The sequence below is a fragment of the Pogoniulus pusillus genome, chromosome 27, assembly GCF_015220805.1.
Source record: "Pogoniulus pusillus isolate bPogPus1 chromosome 27, bPogPus1.pri, whole genome shotgun sequence".
NCBI classification, from domain to species: Eukaryota; Metazoa; Chordata; class Aves; order Piciformes; family Lybiidae; genus Pogoniulus; species Pogoniulus pusillus.
The window spans coordinates 10,888,196-10,911,143 of NC_087290.1; the positions used below are offsets into that span (position 1 = coordinate 10,888,196).

The 22,948-nt window shown below is 43.2% G+C and overlaps 1 protein-coding gene across 1 annotated transcript; it reads left to right on the forward strand.

The window, feature by feature from the left end:
* The first annotated feature begins 146 nt into the window (after window positions 1-146).
* Window positions 147-22,948, forward strand: GDPD1 (glycerophosphodiester phosphodiesterase domain containing 1). The gene is made up of 10 exons (XM_064166667.1): window positions 147-436; window positions 4,663-4,705; window positions 9,177-9,312; window positions 10,001-10,046; window positions 10,440-10,558; window positions 12,532-12,621; window positions 14,002-14,135; window positions 15,080-15,139; window positions 15,972-16,023; window positions 16,554-22,948. The coding sequence occupies exons 1-10, from the start codon at window positions 301-303 to the stop codon at window positions 16,674-16,676; spliced, it is 939 nt and encodes a 312-aa protein (XP_064022737.1). The 5' UTR covers window positions 147-300; the 3' UTR covers window positions 16,677-22,948.

The following is a 22,948-nucleotide window of genomic DNA, read 5'->3' on the forward strand; positions in this document are numbered from 1 at the left end:
TAACTACTTGTAGAAAGGGAGGTTGAGGCCGAGCCGCCCCGGCCGAGGAGACCCAGCGCCTCTGAGGGGAGCCAGCCTCCCTCCGAGCGCTTGGCGGGAGGGGCGGGGGTCCCCCGCGCCTGCGCAGTCCCCGGCCCGGGGGCGGAGGGGAGGCGGTGCGGCTGCGCGCCTGCAGTGGCAGCGGCTCCCGCAGCGACGCCGCTTCGCTGGGAGCCGGCTGCGGGCCGGGCCGGGTGAGGGGCGGGACCGGACGGGAAAGGCCGGGCCGGGAGTGCGGGGTTAGCCGGCCAGAGGCGCAGGATGTCGGCGACGCTGTATCTGCTCTCCACGCTGGGCGGTTATGTTCTCACCTCGGCGTTTTTCCTCAAGTGTCCGGGACTGCTCCACCGGCCCAAGCGGCAGCGCTTCCGATGCCGGCACATCTCTCACCGCGGCGGTAAGTGAGGGGGTGCAGAGGGGCAGACTCAGCCCGCCGCACCCTGGGAGGCAGCGCTTACTCGCCCTCCCCACAGCGGGGGCTGCCCGCAGCTCCGTGAGGGCTGCATTCCGCTCAGGGACTCTCCGGGGGACGATGCCTACCTACCGGCTCCCTCTGGACGCTTCTCTCCCTGGCTCCTCGTCCGGGCAGGCGCTGCTGGAGCCCTGTCGGGAGGGTGCTTGAGGGGCTGCTTTGCGAGGCCAGTCGCTCGGAGCGGGCTCCCTTTAAACCTTCCTCCCGCAACCTAATTTTAGGTGCCACCTGCTGACCAGTGCTTGATTTCAAAGCTGAATTAATCTCCCAACTCAAAACACGTCAGCCGAAATCAGCTTGTTTTACGCGGGTCGCGATGGTTTCCCTCTCAAAACGCAGGTGTAATTTTTTGCTTGCTATTGACTCTGCCCTAGGATGTACTGAGAGGGGCGGTTGGCAGGTTTAGAGCCGGTACAACAGGATAAAAAATTCAGTCTTTCTGCCTCCAGCCGCCTGTTTGCTGTCTGGTTTCCGCAGAAGAGCAGTTAGCTGTGGCCGTTCTTACTGTGGCAGGCCATCAGTGGCTCAGTGCCCTGGGAAAACCCCTCTCAGTCTGAGGCCGGTCCCCTCCATGCGCTGAGGCCTTGCGGGTGGGTTGCTTGCTCCTGTCTAAAATAACAGGATGATGATGTTTTTAAAGCGGCTTCTACTTTTTTTTTCCCCAAGCATTGGGAAGAAAAGATACAATACATCACATTTTATTTCCCACTGGCATGAAATTCTGTGCTATTCCCTGCTCCTTCCTTCAATTTGTGGAGGTCGTCAGTTTTCAAGTAGCTATTTTTCCTGCTTAGGACAGTTTTCAGTGTCCTATCTGATGCCAGTTTGCACAGCTTTAGCCCCTGCTGCTGCCTTGAATTGTTAAAATACCAAAGTTGATCTTTTCTACATCGTGTTACTTGCATTTCTTAAATAGAGTTTAGAAAACATATGAAGTGGGGATTTTTTTAATAATCATAGTCTTTAAGTGCACCTCTTGATTAGGAAATGCATGTTGGCTGCTTCCTGGTGGGGGTGTGTTTTCATTTCAACAAGCAGAGGTTCTTGAGTTTGCTTGCTACCTGTTTGTTAGTTAATGTACAAGCTCTTAGAAACTTGCAGGTGACTTTGTTGGAGCTTGGTATGATCTCCTTAATCTTCTTTGTTCTCACTTCTTTGCAATGAACTTAGTGAAGATTACGGCCCTAAGCCTAGACTGTGTTTGGCCAGTTGCAGTAAGCACCACTGGAGCAACAGGAAAGCCTTATTCAACGGGAGGATTATTCGTTTGGAGAGAAAGTTCATGGTCTGTGAATTGTTTTGGGACCACAGGTACACCTACAGTAGAAGTACAGCACTTAAACATCATCTCAGGCAGCTCTTTGCTCATTGAGTGCTATAAGACTGAAGATCACTTGCTTTTTACTCCCTGTAATATTTACCCTGTAACTTAAATTCCTGTGGGAGTTAAATTCTCATCAGGCTTTAGTCATCCTGTACCTTTAGACTCGGTATCTGGTTTCCTAATTAACTTTGGAGATCAAGATAACAGTTGTTAGCCTTTTTTCTCTCTAGGATGACGCCTTTTATATGTCACTTTTTAAGTCTGTGCATTTCAATTCCATGTCTTTGTTCATGCAAAAATTCTCTTATCTTACAGCTCACCAGTGGAAGCATCCATAAATTATTTATTCATTTCAGCATAATTTTGAAAGTGGTCATTTCTGAGATGAATAATTGAGTCTTGATACTCTGTGTTAGAGTCCTCTGTCAATGTCAGCTGCCTGGGCTGGATTGCAGAGTCTGAGACAGGGTAACAAGATGAATTTTAGAGAATCATGAAATACTTGAGATGATCTCCAGAGATGTCTGCCAAACTCATCTGGCCAGAGCAGGGGAAACTAGAAGAGATTGATCAGGACCTTGTCCAGTTAGGTTTTGAATACATCCAAGGATGGAGGCTCCATAGCATTTCTTCTTGCCTCTCATCCTTTCCTTGGGCACTATTAAAGAGGATTTGTCTCAGTTATCTTTACTTCCTCCCATCCTGTATTTATATACATTGGTAAGATCCTTCTAAACCTCTCTTCTCCAATTCTGACACCCTCAGCCTCTTGTTATATGCAAGACTCTCTCATCCCTTAATTTTCACAGCCCTTGTCTGGACTTCTTTTGGCAGATCCGTGTCTGTGTTGTACTTTGGAGCCTAGAACTGGATATGGCACACCAGACGTGGCTTTGCCAATGCTAAATAGAAGGGAACAGTTACCTCCATTGACCTGCTGGCAACATTTTCCTTAATGGGCTTCTTTGCTTCTGTTGGAAGGGGAAAAACCTTAAAACAACAGAACTTCTAAGGGTCATCTCCTTGAGCCAGTGCTTGACACTCACTCCCTTTCGTCCCATGGTGGTGCATTCAAAGCCAGAGTATGCAATCAGAATGTTTGGATGTGGCCATTTTGGGAGAGGTAATTTCCTTCATGAACCTGGAGCTGCGTTTGAGGAAACATCAGAAGCCCTTCAGTCAGCCCAGCCTTTTCATTTTTAAGGAAGGAAACTGATCTGGTACATCACACTGCTCTCGTGTAGTTCCCTTTTCTGAGTGTAGCTTGTGAAAGCCACATTGCTGTTTTGGAATTCCTGTTTCAGCTCATTTCCCCCAAACCCAAGTCAGGCATTTTGTTCCCAACTGGTTTGACTTGCCATACCTAGCTCTCTAACCTGGCACTTGTTAGATCAGTCACTTACAGTCTTAGTTTTGGAAATTTCTGCCCAGGAATGTTGAGATGCTGTTGCTTGGTTCACAAATTAAAGAGTGACTCAGTTTTATCACCTCTTTCTTACCATTCAGGATATCTGGGCTGTATTGTCACAGTCAATAAGTTATCTAAACACTCAATTTTTATTGCAGTTAACTTGTAACTAATTCATCTAGGTCCTGTGGCTGTTTTTCCCATCTGTTGGGTAATCATTTGAAGTACAGGATGCAATTCTCATCATCCTCTTTTGCCTCTCAGCCCATTCTAGGAACCACATTCCATAAAACACTGGTGAACATTTATATTCCATGAAGTATTGGTGAATCTCTGGTCACAGAAGCTGCCTCATGGAGTTGCCTTATTGGTTTGGGTTAAACCATGCAGGTTTTTGCATTATGATTGGGAGTTAGTTTACCAAAAGAAAGCCTTGACTTACTTGATTAAAAACTTGCCTAATAACAACAATTTGAAGTCACAGGTGGTATGTGCATAGAGTTGCTTTGCTTTCATTAAGTAACTAAAGACAGGCTTAGGTGAGTATGTGCTGATGAGATCTTGTTAACAGGCAAGGCCATAATTGGAGCTTTTATAATTGGTGTTTACAAAGTCATCCATCATTGTCAAAGAGTAGTTATAATTTGCATAAATAACCTCAGCACCGCATGTATCTTCCTAAAGTGGTTTTGATTTTCAGTGTAAAATGTCTGTTTTCTGAGAAGACACTTTTCCAGTCTCTAACTAGGCTGACTTGCCAAGATTTTTTTGTAGAGAGTGATGCTTTAAGAGTTAGAGTTTGCTCCTGCCTAAGACAGAATTTCATTTGCTTGTATTTTAATTTCTTAACTGGAGTTGTGTTTCATTCCTTGCATAGCAGACCTCCCTTTGCCAGCAGCATAACCATTTATTGACAGATTTCAGGAATTTCCTTGCACTCAGAAATGAGGTTGTCACCTCTTTGAGTATCAGTTATGCATTTAGGGAGTAGAAGCTTTACAGAGTGCTTTTTCCCCCCCTTTTTTTTCTTGTTATTCCTCCCACTACCTCTGAAATAAACTTTCCTATCCTGTGGAGTATATTGTCATAGCCAAATACAACACCTTTAAGCACAAACAGGAGGTCCAACTTCTGGTAAAACAAAGAGCTTGGTTTGTGTATTCAAAGTGTTATACAAATCCAAGATAACAGTTGTTTGGGTGGTTTTTTTCCCAGTTGTTATACTTTGAGAGTAGAAGTCCTGCCTCTTGGGTCTCCCCAGTAGGTTAGCAGTAGTAGGGTTTATTCACTTCAGTTTCATGTTTATTCCTCCACATATTTCCTCAATATATATACATGTAAAAAACATTATTTTTTTTCGCTGGAATTGAGAAAAGGAAAAGGATTTTGTACATGTCTGAGCTTTTGTTGTTTTTGTAGGTGCTGGAGAGAACCTGGAAAACACAATGGCAGCCTTTCACCAGTGAGTACAAATGGAACCAATCATGTCTCAATTTGTGGTGTTCTCATTGTCTGTAGTGAGCAAAGCAGTTGAGAAAGATAGGACAAGAAGGATTAAACATAAGGAGGAAATTCTTTCTTATGAGGGTGGTGAGGCACTGGAGCAGGTTGCCCAGAGAAGCTGGGGAAGCTCCAACCCTGGAAGAGTTCAAAGCCAAGTTGGATGGGGCCTTGAGCAACCTGGTCTAATAGGAAGTGTCCCTGCCTATGGCAGGGATTTTGGAACTAGATGATCTTTGAGGTCCCACCCAAACCATTCCATGACTTCTGTCAGGTGTTTGGGGTGCAGTGTCCTAGTTCTGAGAGCCATCTTTCCTTTAGATGTCTTCCATGGAGTGCTAAACATCACTCAAACCAGAAGGAATTGGGATACCTGAAGCCATGATTTCTACACACTAACATGATAGACTGGGAGTAAACCAGTGTGTACTGCAAGTAAAATTCCTGAGGCCTGATTCTTCCTATGCTAGCCAATAAAACATGAACAAATACTGCTTCTCTTTTTAATGGGGTTTTACTTTATCATCCTAAAGCTATTTTTCTTAACTATAGAGAGCATTAATAATTTGTCTTCTAGAATTACTATGACTGAAATCCAAATATTAAATAACTTTTGATATGCCATCTGTAAAGCTGTTTATAATACAGTTTATCTTTTTTAACCTTCATACACATATTTCATGGGCCCAATGTGTGAAACCCTCTGATCTAGGGATTTAAAATGGAGTTGGTACTGGAAAACCTTTTAAGCCCCCAAGTATATAAGTAGTGAACTCTAAGAGGGTTCTCAAAGCCACTTGAAAAAGATGGATATCTAAAACTTCAGCTGCCAGTGAGAAGTGACCAAATGGTGTAGGCTTCTCTTTGGTTTGTTTGGATGTTTTTCACTTTGCTCTGTGCTAAGCAGCCTCATCAGTTTGCACATTTCCTTACAGAGTGAGTAGTGCCAACAGCACTATTGAAAGCGCTGCAGTATTTTCTATCTCCATGGAAGCTTAGCAGAGTTTGGTGTTTGGTTTGGTTTTTTTTCCTGCTGGCCTGCCTTTTCACAGTATCACCAAGGTTGGAAGAGACCTCACAGATCATCAAGTCCAACCCTTTACCTGCTACCACACTTGCTTCAAAGTGCTTTGTTTGATTGTTGGCTTTTTTTATCTCTTTAATTTTTATTAACTATCATACTGTGGGTTTTTTTTAGTGTATATATAGGGCTCTTGCAAAGCAAGTTACATCATAACAAAAACATAAACTTGAGCCTAAGAAGTTCCATCTAAACATGAGGAGGAACTTCTTTAATGTAGGGGTGACCAAGCACTGAAACAGGCTGCCCAGAGAGGTGGTGGAGGCTCCATCTCTGGAGACACTCAAAACCCACCCGGACATATTCCTGTGTGACCTTCCCTAGGTGATCCTACCTTGGCAGCAGGGTCAGATTCAGTCTCCAGAGGTCCCTTCCAACCCCTAGCATTCTGGATTCTGTGATAGCTTATTTTAATTTCATTCCCAGAAGTAAGCTGTAGTACTTACAGTAAGGACTGTGCTAAGAGTCAAGTAATGTTCTGTGGGAACACAGACATTTGTCTGACTCTTCTGACCATTTTAGCTGTTTCACACCTATACTGTAACAAATGTGTTGAGTGAGGTCCACTTTTTTAATTCCTCACAACTGCCAATAGTTTCAGTTACTTGCTTTGAGAGGGTTTTTTTGTGGTTGAATAATAATAAATACCTGTTACTACTGCAGGAAGCAGCCAGGGCAATCACCTTGCACTGGGTACTCAAAAGTATTCTGGCTTAGTCTGTGAAGGGGCAAAGGCTTTGTCCCTTTCTATCTGCTCATTCCTATCTCTGCTGATAAGACAGCAAAAGAAACTGGGTAGGAAATTGGTGATCTGCATAAAGAAAAATGATCTGGATTGGCTGAGGCAGCTGATAGGAGTTTGCATGAAGCCAAATAGGGTGTGCCTGCAGGAGCTGCATCTGCAGGTTGGGACAAGCAGGTGGATGTGACCCTGGATGGAGTTGCAGCCAAAAGAGAATTATTGTCTGCAGCTAAACCCTATCCCCTGCTCTTGCCCTGTCGACAGTAACCTGAGTATTAACAAGCAAAATGTTTTTGTTTACACTTTAACAGTGATTGAAGAATATTAAATACCACTGCATGATAATGAAGAAATAATAATATAGAGAGAAAGTGTATGGGGAGAGGAGGCCTTACTGGTGATTTCAAGTGCTGTGTTAGCTTAAATTGCAAATACTCTGGAAAGCAATCACAAGGTTTTTATACCAAAGCCATCAGGTTTTGATTTTGTAAGGTAAACTATTTTTAGGGGACTGTAAATGCTTATATAGTGGGGTTAGATTTTAAAGTAACTGGTTTTAAGCTAAAAGAGACACTGGCGATATCTTCAATTGTTTGGGCTTCTGGCATAATAGATGTCCTGAGAATTTAATTGCCAGTTTAATTGTCCCTGATTCAGCCCTGCACTTTAGTATTGTTTTGACAAGAAGCTGCTGAGTAAACTCTACAGATAGTTTCTCATTGGATTTCCTTTTCTTTTATGAACACCCTCGCTTAGAGGGAGAGCTTTAGAAGCTCTAATTACAGCAATAAAAGTAGGTGGTCTACTTAGTATTTGTAAACACTATCCATTGTGCTCCATGAGACCTTGCCTAATGGAATTTGGTTTCCAAGGTAAGGCTTTTCTTCTGTATTTCCTGGTATGTCCTTGAAAACATTTGGAGTTAAACACAGGAAAGAGCTCTCTCATCCTAGCTTGCAATTGTGAGCCTGCTTCATAGCTTTAGTTCTGGAGCAGTTGGTTTTAAATCCCACACGTTCCTCTGAATCTGGAGTCTTCTCTGGAGCAGTGCAGATTTGATGTGTTGTTACAGAGCTGCAGGACAAACTGATTTCCAGCTGAAAGAACTCAGCATGTTAAGGAAGCTTATTTAGCAGCTAGCTGCTAGTAAGGGCCTGGCAAATTCTCAAACTGCTCAGAAGGAAAGTTTTTGTTCTCCTGTTTTTCCATGCAGCATCAGTCCTGAATGTCTCAAGCAGTAATATTCCTGATAAATTTTGCTGGTTGAATGATAATAATGTGCTGTTAGATGGGAACAGCTCCTACAGATGGGGCAAATCTCCCACAGCCTGTTTGGAGATGCTTTGCTGTGTATTTTCCATGTGTAACAGGATTTTGTTCTTAATTAGTGGCACTGGAAAGCTGTTAACAAATTGGTTTTAATATGACAACCCTCTTCTTGACCATTATCCCAGCTGGGCCAGTAACTGTGTTAAACACTTAGAGGAGTATCTTCTGATTTGTGAGTGTTCCTGCCCTGTCTGTTCCTCAGAAGTCAGTAAAGTCCTTTCCTTAAGGAGCAGGTGTCACAGAGCTGTGGGTCCTGTGTAGCACAGACATATGTTGTGGCTGTCTTCACTGGTGGGCAAAAAGAGCAACCCAGTATTTAGAAGGAAGCATTCAGATTTAAGCTTGGGACTTGTAGCTTCTGCTGCACTGATACTTTCAGAGTATCTTTTCCAATGAAATGAGCAAGGCACTTTTGGTTGGAGTAAAACTTTGTTTCTCACTTCCAGTGTGACACTTCTTTGGCTGATTTTTCATTAATATTATTGCTACTTTCTGCTTTCCTTATTCCTCCTCCTATGAGCTAAGCTTCTGTAGAGTGGATTTGGGATTGGATTAGAACTTTTCAAAGCAGGGAGCTGGAACAGGAATATTTTTTCTGTTTGTTTTTGGGTGTTCTGGTTATTTTTTTGTTTGTGTGGTGGTCGGTGGTGGTGTTGGGTGTGGTGGATGGCACAGCCGGTTGGTGTTATGGTTGCAGTGGTTGGATGTGGGGGTGGTGGCAATGGTGGTGGTTGGTTTTACATTTTAAAACTTTCTCATTTAATATAACTTTTAATGTTGTTTTGCCAGCCACAAGCCTGAAAGCCCCGTTGCTAATTTCCTGGTCCATCCCTTACTGATTAACTGAAACCAAGTGAAAAAAGACTCTCGCACCCCTGTTGTTGCTTGTTTACCACAAAATGGATTGATTTCTTCCAGTGGTAAATGTGCTGATACCAATAAACATCACACTCAAAAATCAATGCTTTAGGAGTGGGTTTCTCAGTCCTTGGAGGTAGATGCAATTGACAGATAGGCTACTTCATTCCCATGGAAGACAGAGCCAAAGCTCTTGAGTTCAAATTCCATCTCTGATTCATAATACCTTGTTTATTCTTACATCAGCTCTCCTGCTGCAGCAGAGTTATTTGCTTCTTGCTTTGCAGCAAGGCTGTGAGGATTCATTGCATCAGAAAGCGCCTGAAGTACTTCCAGTGGGATTAGTTTAATGCAATAGCCTGTGTTGGGTTTGTACCTGTGCAAAATCCACGTGTTGTTCAAGGAAAGCTTCTTCATTTCCAGTGCGGTTAATTTAGGAACAGACATGCTGGAGCTGGATTGTCACCTGACAAAAGATGAGCAAGTGGTTGTGTCCCACGATGAGAACCTGAAGAGATCAACAGGAGTTGATGTCAACATATCAGACCTCAAATACTCTGTAAGTTGCAAGAAAAATGTTCATGCTGGATGATGTTTAAAAATGCATTTGTGGAGTGGCTGGGGTGGGCAGGAAGGTTGCGTGCATGTGTGTGTGTGTCTGGGATCCAAAATCATTTGAGGCCTTAAGTTCATCTTCTTTGACTTGTAAAAAAAAAGGCTAAATGATTGTGGAGTCAAGGGAGGAAAACCAGCACCTCTCCAGAGGGTGTTTAAACCCCTGCAGTAGCAGGGTGGATGAACACCTTCCTGGAGGTGGGCCTGTTTTGCCGGGCTGATGACAAAGGAAGCTTAGTCAGCAAGCTCCTTCTCATGCCATCAGCTTTTTAGTGGCAAAGCTGGTAGGTGAATCCCACCTACGTTGACAGTTTTAGAAGCCTGTTTTGTAGAACTGTGTTTCCATCTGATTTTGAAGTGCAATTCTCAGAATTTTCAGACAGCTGTCTCTAAATGTTTTGCTTTATTCAGCTGCAGGTAACACAAGTCTAAGAATACCAAATAGTTCGAGTGAGAATGAATAGAATGCTTCTGAATCACTTTTTGGACAAGAACATTTTAAAACCACGTGCTTTTTTAATATCATTAAAGCTAACTCACATGACTTATGAATTAAAATGGCTTTTTTTGAGGGAAGTCTTGTTTGTGTCCCTGCATTTAACTGAGCATCCCATTTCCCTTTTGCTTTTGAGGAACTTCCACCGTATCTGTGCCGATTGGATGTCACGTTTCAGAAAGGTGAGGCTTTGTCTCTTGCTGTTTCAATTTGCTGCTCTCATTATATGTTAATCTCGTTGCCTTTGTGTGGTAACTGAATCCATGTTTGCTATTTCAGGATTTTAACTGTGACTGCACTCCTACTGTTACTAAATAATGTTTGAATTCCTGAAATTCAAAGCTAAATGTGTGATATGCCCAGGTAATTTTCATTATGCTAGTGAGCTTGTCATAATTAATTACAACTACCTGAGTCAAGTCAAATTGTGGGGTTTTTTTCAGTTCTAATATTTCCTAACTCTAGGAACTATTTATTATTGTTAAGTCAAAGAAAACAAGTGATCTCACCTCTCAGCTCTTGCTTATGGTATGTTAGAAATGGTCTCAGCAGTGCCACTGTTCCTCTTTCCCCAGAATGTCACTGTGAGGGAAAAGACAACCGTATTCCTCTCCTGGAAGAGGTGTTTGAGGCATTTCCACAAACTCCTGTCAACATTGACATCAAAGTGAACAACAACGTGTTGATCAGAAAGGTAGGGCAACATCTACACTGAACTACAAGCAAATGAGGTGTAATGATGTTGAAATTGAAAAAGAAATGTTCCACTCAGATCCTAGCAGTCTGTGACACTAAAATCTGCCTTCTCAGACTGCTTCATACTTCGCATGCAAGATCTTGCTCTGTCTGTGAGGTGATACAGAAGACAGAGGAGTGATTTTGGGCAAGTTATTCAGCAAACAGCTCTTTACCGACCCTTTATCTTGACATGAAACTGATGCTGCACTCTTAGAGATGTGTTTGGTTTCTACTTTGAATGATCTTATGGACTGCTGCATGCCAAAGCAGCCTGCAGACATGAAGTCAGTGTAAAGATGAGTGCTTGTCACAGAATGGGAAATCTGCTTTCCATAAGATACTGTTTTCCTTCTCATAGAATCAGTTGGGGTTGGAAGGGACCACAAGGATCATCTAGTTTCAACTCCCCTGCCATGGGCAGGGACACTTTACCCTAGATCAGGCTGGCCAGAGCCTCATCCAGCCTGGCATTAAACACCTCCAGGGATGGGGCCTCAACCGCCTACCTGAGCAACCCATTCCAGGCTCTCACCACTCTCATGCTGAACAACTTCCTCCTCACATCCAGTCTGAACCTACCCATCTCCAGCTTTGCTCCATTCTCCCTAGTCCTCTCACTCCCTGATAGCCTAAAGAAATCCCTCCCAGCTTTTTTGTAGACCACCTTCAGATGCTGAAGGGCTACAATAAGGTCACCTGGGAGCCTCCTCTTCTTCAGACTGAACAGCCCCAACTATTTCAGTCTGACCTCATAGGAGAGGTGCTGCAGCCCTCTGAGTGTCCCTGTGGCCCTCCTCTGGACATGCTCCAGCACATCCACATCCTTCTTGTAATGGGGGCTCCAGAACTGGATGCAGCACTCCAGGTGGAATCTCACCAGAATAGAGGGGGAGAATCACCTTCCTTGAACTTCTGGCCACACTTCTGATGCAGCCCAGGATCTGGTTGGCCCTCTGTGCTGCAAGTGCACACTACTCATGTTGAGCTTCTCGTCCACCAGCATCCCCAAGTCCCTCTCCTCAGGGCTGCTCTCCAGCCACTCACTGCCCAGCCTGGATTTGTGCTTGGGGTTGCCTCAACAACCGAGATGCAGGGCCTTGCACTTGGTCTTGTTGAACCTCATGAGGTTGGCTTGTGCCCACCTCTCCAGCCTGTCCAGGTCCCTCTGGATGGCATCCCTGCCCTCCAGCATGTCTGCTGCACCACAGAGCTTGATGTTGTCAGCAAACTTGTTGAGACTGCACCCAGTGCCACTGTCCATGGCGCCCACAAAGATATTGAACAAGACTGGTCCCAGGACTGATCCCTGAGGGACTCTGCTTGTTACTGGCCTCCACTTGGTTTTTAATAGATATAATGGTCTTGCCTTTTGCCTGTTGACCTGAACACCTGTTTCTTCCCAAAGCAGCGCTATCCACTGAAAACGGGAGAGTGCATAGAATCATAGAAGGCTCAGTTTAGAAGGGACCTCAGAGATCATCTATTCCAACCTCCCCAGCATGTGCAGGGATGCTTCTCAATTAGATTTGGCTGCTCAAGGCTTCATCCAACCTGGCCCTCAACACTTCCAGGGAGGAGGCATCCACAACTTCCCTGGGCAACCTATTCCAGATTTCCCCTACCCTCATGCTGAAGCACTTCTTCCTAAGATGTAGTCTAAAGCATTCCCCCTTGTCCTATTCCTGGACACCCTTCTGAAAAGTCTCTCTCCAGCCTTCCTGTAGGATCCCTTCAGATTTTGGAAGGCAGCTCTGGGGTCTTCTCTAGACTAAACCAGCTCACTCAGCCTATCCTCATAGCAGAGGTGTTCCAGCCTTTGGATCACCTTATAGAAGAACCATCATTTTGTATAATAACTTGGTGTAGTTGAAAAGAGCAAGAAGAGTTTCAGTGGCTCCATATTAGTGTTGTGCTGGTTTTATATTGCAGGTTTCAGAGCTGGTGAGTCAGTACAAGCGAGAGCATTTGACAGTGTGGGGGAATGTCAATTATGAGATTGTATCCAAGTGCTTTAAGGAGGTAAGAATGGTGTAGCTGAACTTTTTTCTTGCCTGCTTATTATGTGGTGCCAGATTGTACAGAAAAGCATCCTGTAAATCAAGATCTAGCCAGCTGTGCCAGGCTTCTGGATGTGCTGAGAAACTTCAATGCTTGCTATGCTGCTACAGTAAGTCAAGCAACAGTTATCACCCATATGCTCTGCAGTGAAATACTTAAGGAGTTAAGCTTGGTCGTGTTGTATTCACAGAAACATCCAGGTTGGAAAAGCCCTACAGGATCAAGTCCAACCTACTCTACAAGATTCACCTTAACCCATATCCCTAAGCACCACATCCAAATGACCCTTAAATACGTCCAGGGTGGGTGACTCCACCACTTCTTTGGGCAATTCATTCCAGTCCCTGACCACTCCATGAAAAACTTTGTCCTAATATCCACTCTAAACCTCCCGAGTCTCAGCTTGAAGCCATTCCCCCTTGTTCTGTCTCCAATTACCTGTGAGAAGAGACCAGCAGCAGCCTTTCCACCATGTCCCTTCAGGTAGTTGTAGACAGCACTGAGGTCTCTTTTTCAAACTAGACAGCCCCAGTATTCTTATTCTGTAAGATAAAGGCTTTTAAGATTTCCTGCCAGCAGCTCCCAGAGCTCATTTTGTGCATCCTTCACCTGGTGCAAAAGCAATTTTTGGAAGGATTGCTCATTGTGTGTTTTCCTCTGTGAAAATAATGGATGTGGCCGCTAGTTGGTACACAGTTACATGGGTGTAAAGCTGATTTACAGCTGTAGGTTCTGATCCTCTTTGTGCTGAGGAATTGTGACATTAGGAATGAAAATTGTGCTTAGCTGAAGAGAATCACGCACCTCTGAAACTGATCTAGTTGAGGGTGCAGTTACTGTTCTGATCTAACTGTGCAGGACAACACATCATTTCCTACCTCAGCAGATTTGTTTGCTGTCATAGCATCAGTGCCCAAATCTTTGGGATCATAAACCAGTATCTTTGAAAACATGTTGTGAAGCGAGCTGATGTGATACCAGACCATAACAAGTCTTCTGCTAAAGCACAGCTTGGTCTTTGAGCTAATATTAGCCTGAGAGAAAGTGCTCCTTGGTGTGGGAAGGTGATGAAGGCAGGTAATAAAATCAGTACTGCAACCACTGAAACTTTACGTTTTCAGGTCCCATTTTCCTTCAAATTGTGTAACACTTTGGTTTGGCTTCCAGGCTACCAGTGATTGAAATCTGGTGGCAGGCACATCCTAACACAAGCCAGTTGGCAGCCTAATCTTTAGGTGCAAGTGCTGAACTGTAAACCTGCATTGCTGAGCATGTTCCATTGCCACAGGCACAGCAATCTACCAAGTTAATCCAGAATCTTTCTTTTCCTGGTTCCTGCAGAACGCTGACATTCCCATCATCTTCTGTTTGCAACGTGTCCTCCTGCTTCTTGGCCTGTTCTACACTGGTCTGCTGCCATTTATTCCTTTCAAGGAAGAATTCTTGGAAATCCCCATGCCTTCAATCATCCTCAAGTGAGTTGGACTTCTCTGGGGGCTGTTGCACTGAAATGATAGTAAAGCAAGTGAATCACAGGATGGTTAGAGGTTGGAAGGGACCTCCAGAGATCAAGTCCTACCCTTAAGTCAGAGCAGGCCACATAGGAATGCATCCAGGCAGATAAAAAATGCCAGCTTCAGCACTGGTTTGGTCAGTGTGCTCAGGCTGAGGATGCTGTTTTGTTAGTTTCAGGACCTCTGTATATTCCTAAGAGAAAGCCATGCAAATCTTCTGCTCCTGTGTTTAACCTAGCTTAGTTACTCAGTGTTAGTGTTGTGTATTCCTAAGAGAAAGCCATGCAAATCTTCTGCTCCTGTGTTTAACCTAGCTTAGTTACTCAGTGTTAGTGTTGTGTATTCCTAAGAGAAAGCCATGCAAATCTTCTGCTCTTGTGTTTAACCTAGCTTTGTTACTCAGTGTTAGTGTTGTATATTCCTAAGAGAAAGCCATGCAAATCTTCTGCTCCTGTGTTTAACCTGGCTTAGTTAGTGTTAGTGTTTATCAACAGTTCCTGTTTACAGCATCCCCTCAAAATAACTGCCTTCCTGCAGCTGCTGTTGCCATCTAGATGGTGATGTCTACACATAACTAATTCTTGCCCTTTTCACCCTCTTTCTTGAGAACAAATTAGACTTATTAAGACCAAGAAGCAGGTCAATAGGCCGGATGCAAGATTTCACCTGCTCTTTATTTCTCATCCTTTCCTCAGAAGGCTGCTGAATGCCAGACTGCTGCCTCTCTTAAATGTAGCCCAATTCTTTCATGTAACCCAATTCTAAGTCATTGTCTGACAATGAAATTGCTGCTCCAATTTAAGAACCTGCAGGATTACTTCTCTGTGTTCCTTTTGCAGGAGCATCTCAAATAATATTTTAATCTGTGCTCTGGTATTTTTTTTATGCCTCTTCTTCCTCAACAGGCTGAAAGAACCACACAAGATGACAAGAAGCCAGAGATTTATTATCTGGCTAGCTGACACGTAAGATTTTCATCTGATTACATCTCCATTTATCTTTTGCCTGCATATTAGCAGTCTCAATTGCTTGAGCCCCAACTAGTTATTGCTGTAGTTACATATTATGTTTGTTTTGTTTTTTTTTTCTTTCAGTTTCTTTTAGCTCTCTTGTCAGTGCAGCATAGATCATAGTGAAATCTTACATAGGTCTTCCTGTATGCTTTCAGCTTTCGTACACTGAAATATCCTGAAAACAGTGAGGATTCTTTCATATTAGCTTCTGTCATTAAGTGGTCTCAGCTAATGAGCATGCAAATGGATTCAGAATGCAGCTTTCACATTTCATGGGGTTGTGACTGATGGTATTGTCAGAGGAGATAAAGACAGAGGCTTCCATGGAGCACTTTGCATGTCAAAAATCTCTCTGCTTCAGAGGAGGTTCAGAACTGTGCTTTCAACAAGTCTCTCATGGCTCTTGCTTCTGTGTCTGGCATTTGTTAATTTGATTTCTTGAGTGGCCAGTAGAATTTTGATGTCTTCTGGTGTGAAGGATAAAATATCTTCTGAAAGCCAAGGGACTGATTCATCTGATGTGGTACAAGATACCTGTGTGATGAGTGAGGATTCTGCTGGGTTTGAGCCTCAGAAGAGTTGCTGCAGATAGCCACAGCTAAAGCCAAGTTCAGCGTAGCTGTGTTAACCAGCCTCGAGTCTCTTGCAGTGGGGATTTTCTGTAATTAGGCTTCTTATTCACTTGTGGAAAACATTTGAATCTAAATGCTGTGTGGAAAACTTATTACAGGACATCAACAGACATTGAAAGTTTCCTTAAACAATTTCTTTCTCCTTTCTGCAGACTGCTAATGCGGAAAGCGCTTTTTGACCACCTCACTGCTCGGGGCATTCAGGTATGGCTTGGCAAAGCAGAAGGAAATGTGTTTTTAACCTAGTAAGAATTTGAACCAGCCAGATGGGTTCATGTTCTCCCCAGCATGTTCTGGTGTGTTGCTGGGACTACAAATTGCTTTCTTGGTTCCTGAGCAATAGCTTCTGCTGTTGTAGTTCTGTCGTTTCAAAGGACGAATTGTATGCTTGGAAAAAGACTCTTTAAGTTAAATCCCTTGAAGATTATTTGGTTTCTTTTTACCCACATTAAAATTGAGCCTATAAAAATCAGCTCAACTGCCCATTTTGTTTTGATCATTAGAAATATCTGAAGTCTTGGATGGAGTCATCACTAGGAGATGTGTCCTTTTGGAAGGCAGGAAGGAAGAAGCTGGATGCGTTTATTTGTGCCTTTGCCATCATACTTCAATCATTTACCATTTAAAATACACACAGCAGCACCTCTCACACAAAACAGTTTAGGTCAAAAGTAATTTTTTTTCAGAATTTGAGTATTTGCTGCAATAATTTGTCATTCTGTCCTATCTTACAGGTGTATATTTGGGTGCTGAATGAAGAACAAGAGTACAAGAGAGCGTTTGATCTGGGAGCAACTGGAGTGATGACAGACTACCCAACAAAACTGAAGGAGTTTTTACACCATTATCCAGCATAAAGGCAGAAAATGAAGGAAGTTCTTGAGTAGATTGAGACAGGGATTTCCTTCCTTAACAACAAACAATTGAGCAGCATACACAGATCATTTTGTTTGAGAGATGTAGGTGGGTCATCTGTTACCTTGTCAAGTCACTACTACCTAATGTAAAGGTCTATTTATTTTAAAACTTTAATGACATAGTTTACATTTGTAAATAGCTCATTTAGCACCAGCACACTTCACTAGGATGGAAGTTGCTGGATAGGATACCTGTAGATAAAATAAGCATTACTTGACCTGTCACAAACATTCCTGAGCAGGTGTCAGGACATGTCAGTTATTCCAGTTCTATTCTAGTGGGCAGAAGCTAAAGAATTTCTGAAAGTGTATCCTGTGTGTAGACATTTTGTGTGTTGCTTTTAGCTTTCTGATAACTTGCAGGGTGAAAATGAGGAACAACACACAGGAGAAATAGGAAGCAAAATCTGTGGGTAGCCAGATAGTTTAGGCTGTGAAGTGTAGTCAGCAAAGGCAGTCACTTTTGTTATCAAAATTAACTCAGTACAGATTCACTTTATTACTTGTACTGATAAGAGCATTGAGCTTGAGTTGCAGCTGTATGTAGACCCTTCCCTGATGTGATGGTAATACTATGCCCTGTTCCCTCAAGGTCTAGATCCAGTATTTAAGTTAGATCCTGGGTTTAACACTTGAATTCCACTGCAAGGGTTTGGGTTTGCCCCTTGGTTCTGGTCTACCTGTCAGGCTACCATAGCATGGCAGTAGCAAGCTTTCCAGAAAAGATTACACTTACTATAGGTTGGAAATGCACTTACTATAGTTGGAAATAGTCTTTTCACAAAGGAAACCAATGTCTGACAAGTCTTTTGCACATTTATAGTTCTAATATTTGTTTGGCTTGATGAATGGGAGGTTGAATTCACCCAAAAGAGATTTAGCTGCATACTTGCAAAATGGAGCAAATACCAGTCTAGAACATTTGTACACTTTAGTCTTTTCTCTCCACAAAACTACATCCAATAGTCATGAAGTTTGTGTGCATAGACATGGCAATAACTTGAGCGGCCAAAGCCAAGAAACCCACAGTGTGATGGAATGGGGATAGATGGGAAGGTATTTCTGGAAGCTTCCAAGCTGTTCTGTCTTTGTAAACAGGTGTCAAACAGATTTGAGCCTACTGTGCCTGCATGTTCTGGTGCTGTCATGTTAGTGGTAGGGCTCTTCAGAAGGAAATTGACTGCTGTAGTGTGTGATGATGCACCGATGTGTACAGCTCAGGCAGCTGATCATCAGATGTGCTGGAACAAAACTATTATTTAATGGTGGTATCTACTTCTGTTTAAGGAGCTTCATGTGAAAATCATGGATCTTAATGCATGCAGTGGCCAAATGCAAGGGGTACTCACTGTTACAGAAACTTGGAGAGTAATTTTCCCCTCTGGCTAGCAGAGATTTGGTAGGGCTCGTGTCACTCCACTGCCTGCTGTGCCCTGTGTTTTACCATGGAGTGTTTTTGCCATTCATTATGGCTGGCAGTGCTCACAGGATGTTAGGGATTAGGAAGGACTTCTGGAGATTGAGTCCAACCCCCCCCTGCCAGAGCAGGACCGTAATCTAGTGCAGGTCTAGTGCACACAGGAACACATCCAGACAGGTCTTGAAAGTCTCCAGAGAAGGAGACTCCACAATCTCTCTGGGGAGCCTGTTCCAGTGCTCTGGAACCTGTACAGTAAAGGTGTTGAGGTGGAACTTCCTGTGTTAGAATGGCAGGTCCAGCTGGATGGACTGGCTGGAGCAGCTCTGCTACAAGGACAGGCTACAAGAATTGGGGCTCTTCAGCCTAGAGAAGAGAAGACTTCATGGAGACGTAGTACCCTTGCAGTGTCTGAAGGGCCCTACAGGAGGGCTGGGGAGGGACTATTGACAGAGTCTTGTAATGACAGGATGAGGAGTAATGGGTTTAAACTGGAAGAGGGGAGATTTAAACTGTATGTTAGGAAGAAGCTCTTTACAGTGAGAGTGGTGAAACACTGGCACAGGTTGTCCAGGGAGGCTCTGGATGCTCCCTCCCTGGAGGTGTTCAAAGCTAGGTTACATGAGGCCTTGAGCAACCTGTTCTAGTAGGAGGTGTCCTTGCCTATGGCAGGGGGTTGGAACTAAATGATCTTTGAGGTCCCTTCCAACCTAAACCATTCCATGATTCTATTCTATGATAATCCTCATTTGTGCATTGTAATTCCTATCTGGAATATTTTTACAGGGATGAAGTGGAAGAAACTACTGCATTTACAGCTTAGGTGAACATGTGTTGCTGGTGGCAAATGAGTTAAGGTATCCTAAATATCTACCTTGTTAAGATTGGCTTGAGATTCAATTTCCTCTTAATCAGGTTTGTAGCACGTTGAATGGAAGAGAAGAAAAAGTGATTTCCAAACTGTTAGTGGGGGAAAAGGAGGAAATTATTTACTATGTGCTAAACTTCTTGTTTCCTTTTCAGACCCTTTATTTCTGGTCAGAGAATTGCTAGTAATTAGACTAGCCATAGTTCTGCCTGCTTTGTGGTTGTGACAGAATTGTTCTAGAACAGGCTCCCTCCAGCTCAGAAGGTAAATGAAAGCCTCTCACCCTTTCTCTCTTAACTTTGGTTTCCTAGCCAGGGTGTAGCTCCAGATAAGTTTCTATGCAGTGTGGTTTTCTTCACCTTAATTGCTATCAAATTTCCAACTCACACCTTTATGAGGCAAATGTAACTCTGCTTTTGGAGGATACTACCCAGTAACACTCACATGTTAAATCTGGCTTTTAGATTAGGAAAAAAAATAAGTTTTGAAGTATCAGTCTTGATTTTTGGACTTGATCTCTCAAGGCACATGTGATGATTTAATTTATATCTGAAGTTTCCCTCATCACTGCATAAAGAAACTGTTTTGCTTTATACTGAATGACTCAGTTATTGAAATCACAACCTCCATTTTTTAACTTCGTTTTGATCTTTTTTTTCCTTTTTAGCAGTGCTGTTGGAAACTTCTGCCTTCAAATCATGGAATGTTAGGGGTTGGAAGGGACTTCCAGAGATTGAGTCCAACCCCCCTGTCAAAGCATCAAAGATGCTTCATACATTTCTAAACCTTCCTACATCTGGTGTAGCTTTGGACTGTGCTGTTTATACCTCACCTCTCTTTGAATAGTTTACTACTGGATATATGAAATTTGAATGAGTCAGGTTTCATGGGAGGAAAAAAGCTGCTGAAATTTCACTGATGGAAAAGCTGCTGAATTTTTTTCAGTCACCCACTTGGGCTTTAGTCTTAGAGCTAAACTTTGACCTCTTGAGACAGATAATGTTGCATGGATAAGGCCATGAATCCAAGCACCAGTGCACAAGGCTGAGGCCATGATAACTGTTTGTAACAACACAGAATTGAGGTAACTGTAGAATGCTTGTTGTAGCAAATCATTGTTTTGAATATTCCAGAACTTGCTGTGTGATTTTTAAGCCACTTGTACAGAAAAGCATTTGTTGAGAACTTGCACAGCTCTCCAGGAGGATGTTCAGTTAATATCTCTCTCCCTCTCTGCAAGGAGAGATTCTTTTCAGGTAATTTTAATTCTCAATATTGTTTAACACTTCCTATGTTCTCAGCTCTACTGCAGACTATTTTATGTATGAAGGATATGATGCATGTATTTCATGCACTTTTAATTTGCAGAAAGTCTTGTGGACCCCTCTAGCTCCAGTTCTATGATTTTTCTTTTCTTGTAAAGAAAGATGGATGCTCTTGAAATGTGCCACATTAAAACATCTTTGCTCATGAAAGATCTGAAACTAAATATCATCAATTGTGAATTCTTTCCCTAAAAGTATAATTTCTGAGGTTATGGGTTTTATAGTGTGGTAAACATTGAGCTTTTGATGGTGGTTGCTGAAAAGAAGGGGATACCTTATGTGCTCTGAACTTTGAAGGAATGCTGGGCAATGAGGTTGGTTTTCTGATGGAGTAATGGTGGTGTCTGCAGCTACATGCAGCTAAATGGAGCCTGCAGAGGGTTTAGCCCTGCCTTCTCCGTGTGCAGATGGACTTCCAAGTAAAACTGTGTTCAATTCTCTGTCTGTTCCTGCTATCTGGACAGCTTGTGCCAGGACTTAACCATTCTTTCAGGGAGGAAATGTGCCTTGTGTCTAATTTAAACCTTCCCTGGCACAACCCGAGGGTAGTTTCCTCTCATTCTGACACTTCTCACCTGGGAGAAGAGACCTGCCTCCACCTCACCACAACCTCCTTTCTGGGAGTTAGAATGAGAAGGTCTCTCGTGAGCCTCCTTTTCTCCTGACTAAAGAACTCCATTTCTCTCAGCTACTCCTCAGGAAGTTTTGTGCTCTAGATCCTTCTCCAGCTTCATTGTCTTCCTTTGGATGTGCTTCAGCATCTCAGTGTCCTTGCAGTGAGGGGTAGATTCGCCTTGTATAGTTAGGGTAGGGGGAGAAGATTCACAGATTGCATCAGGTTGGAAGGGACCCTCAAGGGTCATCTTGTCCAACCCCCCTGCAATGAGCAGAGACACCTCCAACCAGATCCCAAGTGTCTGAACTCCAACAGCACGTCAGGAGAGCCAGTTCTGTGTGCTGTTGTCATCAGCATCTTCCAGTGTAAGTAATCACCAAATTCTGCTTACTTAGCTAGAATTGTAGCACCTTTAACTCAAAATGCACTCTCTAGTTCTGTATGGGTGAAAACAGTGCAAAATGAGCTCAAATTGCTTCTTTCTTTAATAGTATTTTGAGAATGACTACATATGCTAGCATTTTGGATAGCCATGCTGGGAAGTGTGAGTGTGAGAGCCCTGGCTTTTGCTCTGCAGTGTGGAAATGGCTGCCTGCATCAGAGCTGCTTTCTGATCATTTATTTTTAGAAGTCATGATCCTTAATTCCTAAGCACAGTAATGCAGGCCTGAGTAAATACCAGTCTCTTTTATTTTGTTTGGGGGACATGTCTTGTTAAGTACCCTGCTGTTTATCCAGCCTGATGACTACTGGCCCGGTTCTGCCTGTGTAACAAGGCTTTATTACTTTGGTTTGTTTGGGGTTTTTTTTTCCCTGAGCACAGTTATAATATTACAGGTTTTGAAAATGCAGACAAAATCATCTTATGTGGCCCGGTTCTAGATGTCAGCTCTGACCTATAATCTGGCTCATGAGTTTAATTACAGCATGTGGGAGTTCACAGCTGTGGAGAGTATTGTAGGCTCTCTCTGTTTGTGTATCATACCTGAATTGAAAGTGCTTGGTTATTTCTGCATGTGAGGTAGTCATAACAGAGGGACCAGTCTGAGACTGAAAGCTTGAGGAGGGCAGATTTAGACTGGATATTAGGAATTCTTTACAGTGAGGGTGGTGTGGTTGGAACAGGTTACCCAGGGAGGCCATGGATGCCCCCTCTCTGAAGGTGTTCAAAGACAGGTTGGATGAAGCCTTGAGCACCCTGGGCTAGTGGGAGGTGTCCCTGCCCATGGCTGAAGGGTTGAATCTAGGTGATCTTTAAGGCCCCTTCCAGCCCAAATCATTCTGAGATTCTATGAGTCTGTGAAATGAGAACCTTCATTATAAAAAGGCTTTATCTGCCTTTTCCCCCATAGTTAATAAGCACAGATTTCCATTTGTGACAGTGGTAAATAGCTGATCATGTAGACAGCTTCAGAAACTATTTTACTACCTCCTTTATTCTGGAATACATTTTCTGTAATGTCCTTGGGACATTTGTTCTAGCTAACCATCTGCCCCATACAATTGTGTCTTCTACCAGCTCACTTCTGGGACTTGCATAAAAGGTTGTGGATGATCAGTGAAAGTGGACTTCGGAGTATAAAAAAACCTTTGACTGTACCAATTGTGAACTGGGGATGGCAAACTTGCTGTGTCCTGAGCATGTTCACACTTCACTTGCAGCAGGCTTCTGTCCAGTGCTGTGCTGCCCTGTGTTGGGTGCTAGGAACAGCACTTCGATGATAAGCAGGTCAATGTTTTCCTCTAGTCCCAGAGGTAAATTTCCATTGTGTGACAGGAAATGCTAAGCTTTAGGCCAAGTGTCATTTTAAAGCCTTGAGGCTTCATATTAGGTAAGTGAGGTGAATTGGGGTTTTGTATGTAACAGGATTTAGTAACTTTGACAGGATTTTGGCAGGCTGATGAGAGGATTCCTCAGACTGCTCTGGGCAGTGTTTTGTTACACACATGGTAAAATGGTTAATAAACAGAAATTGAGAAACGTTA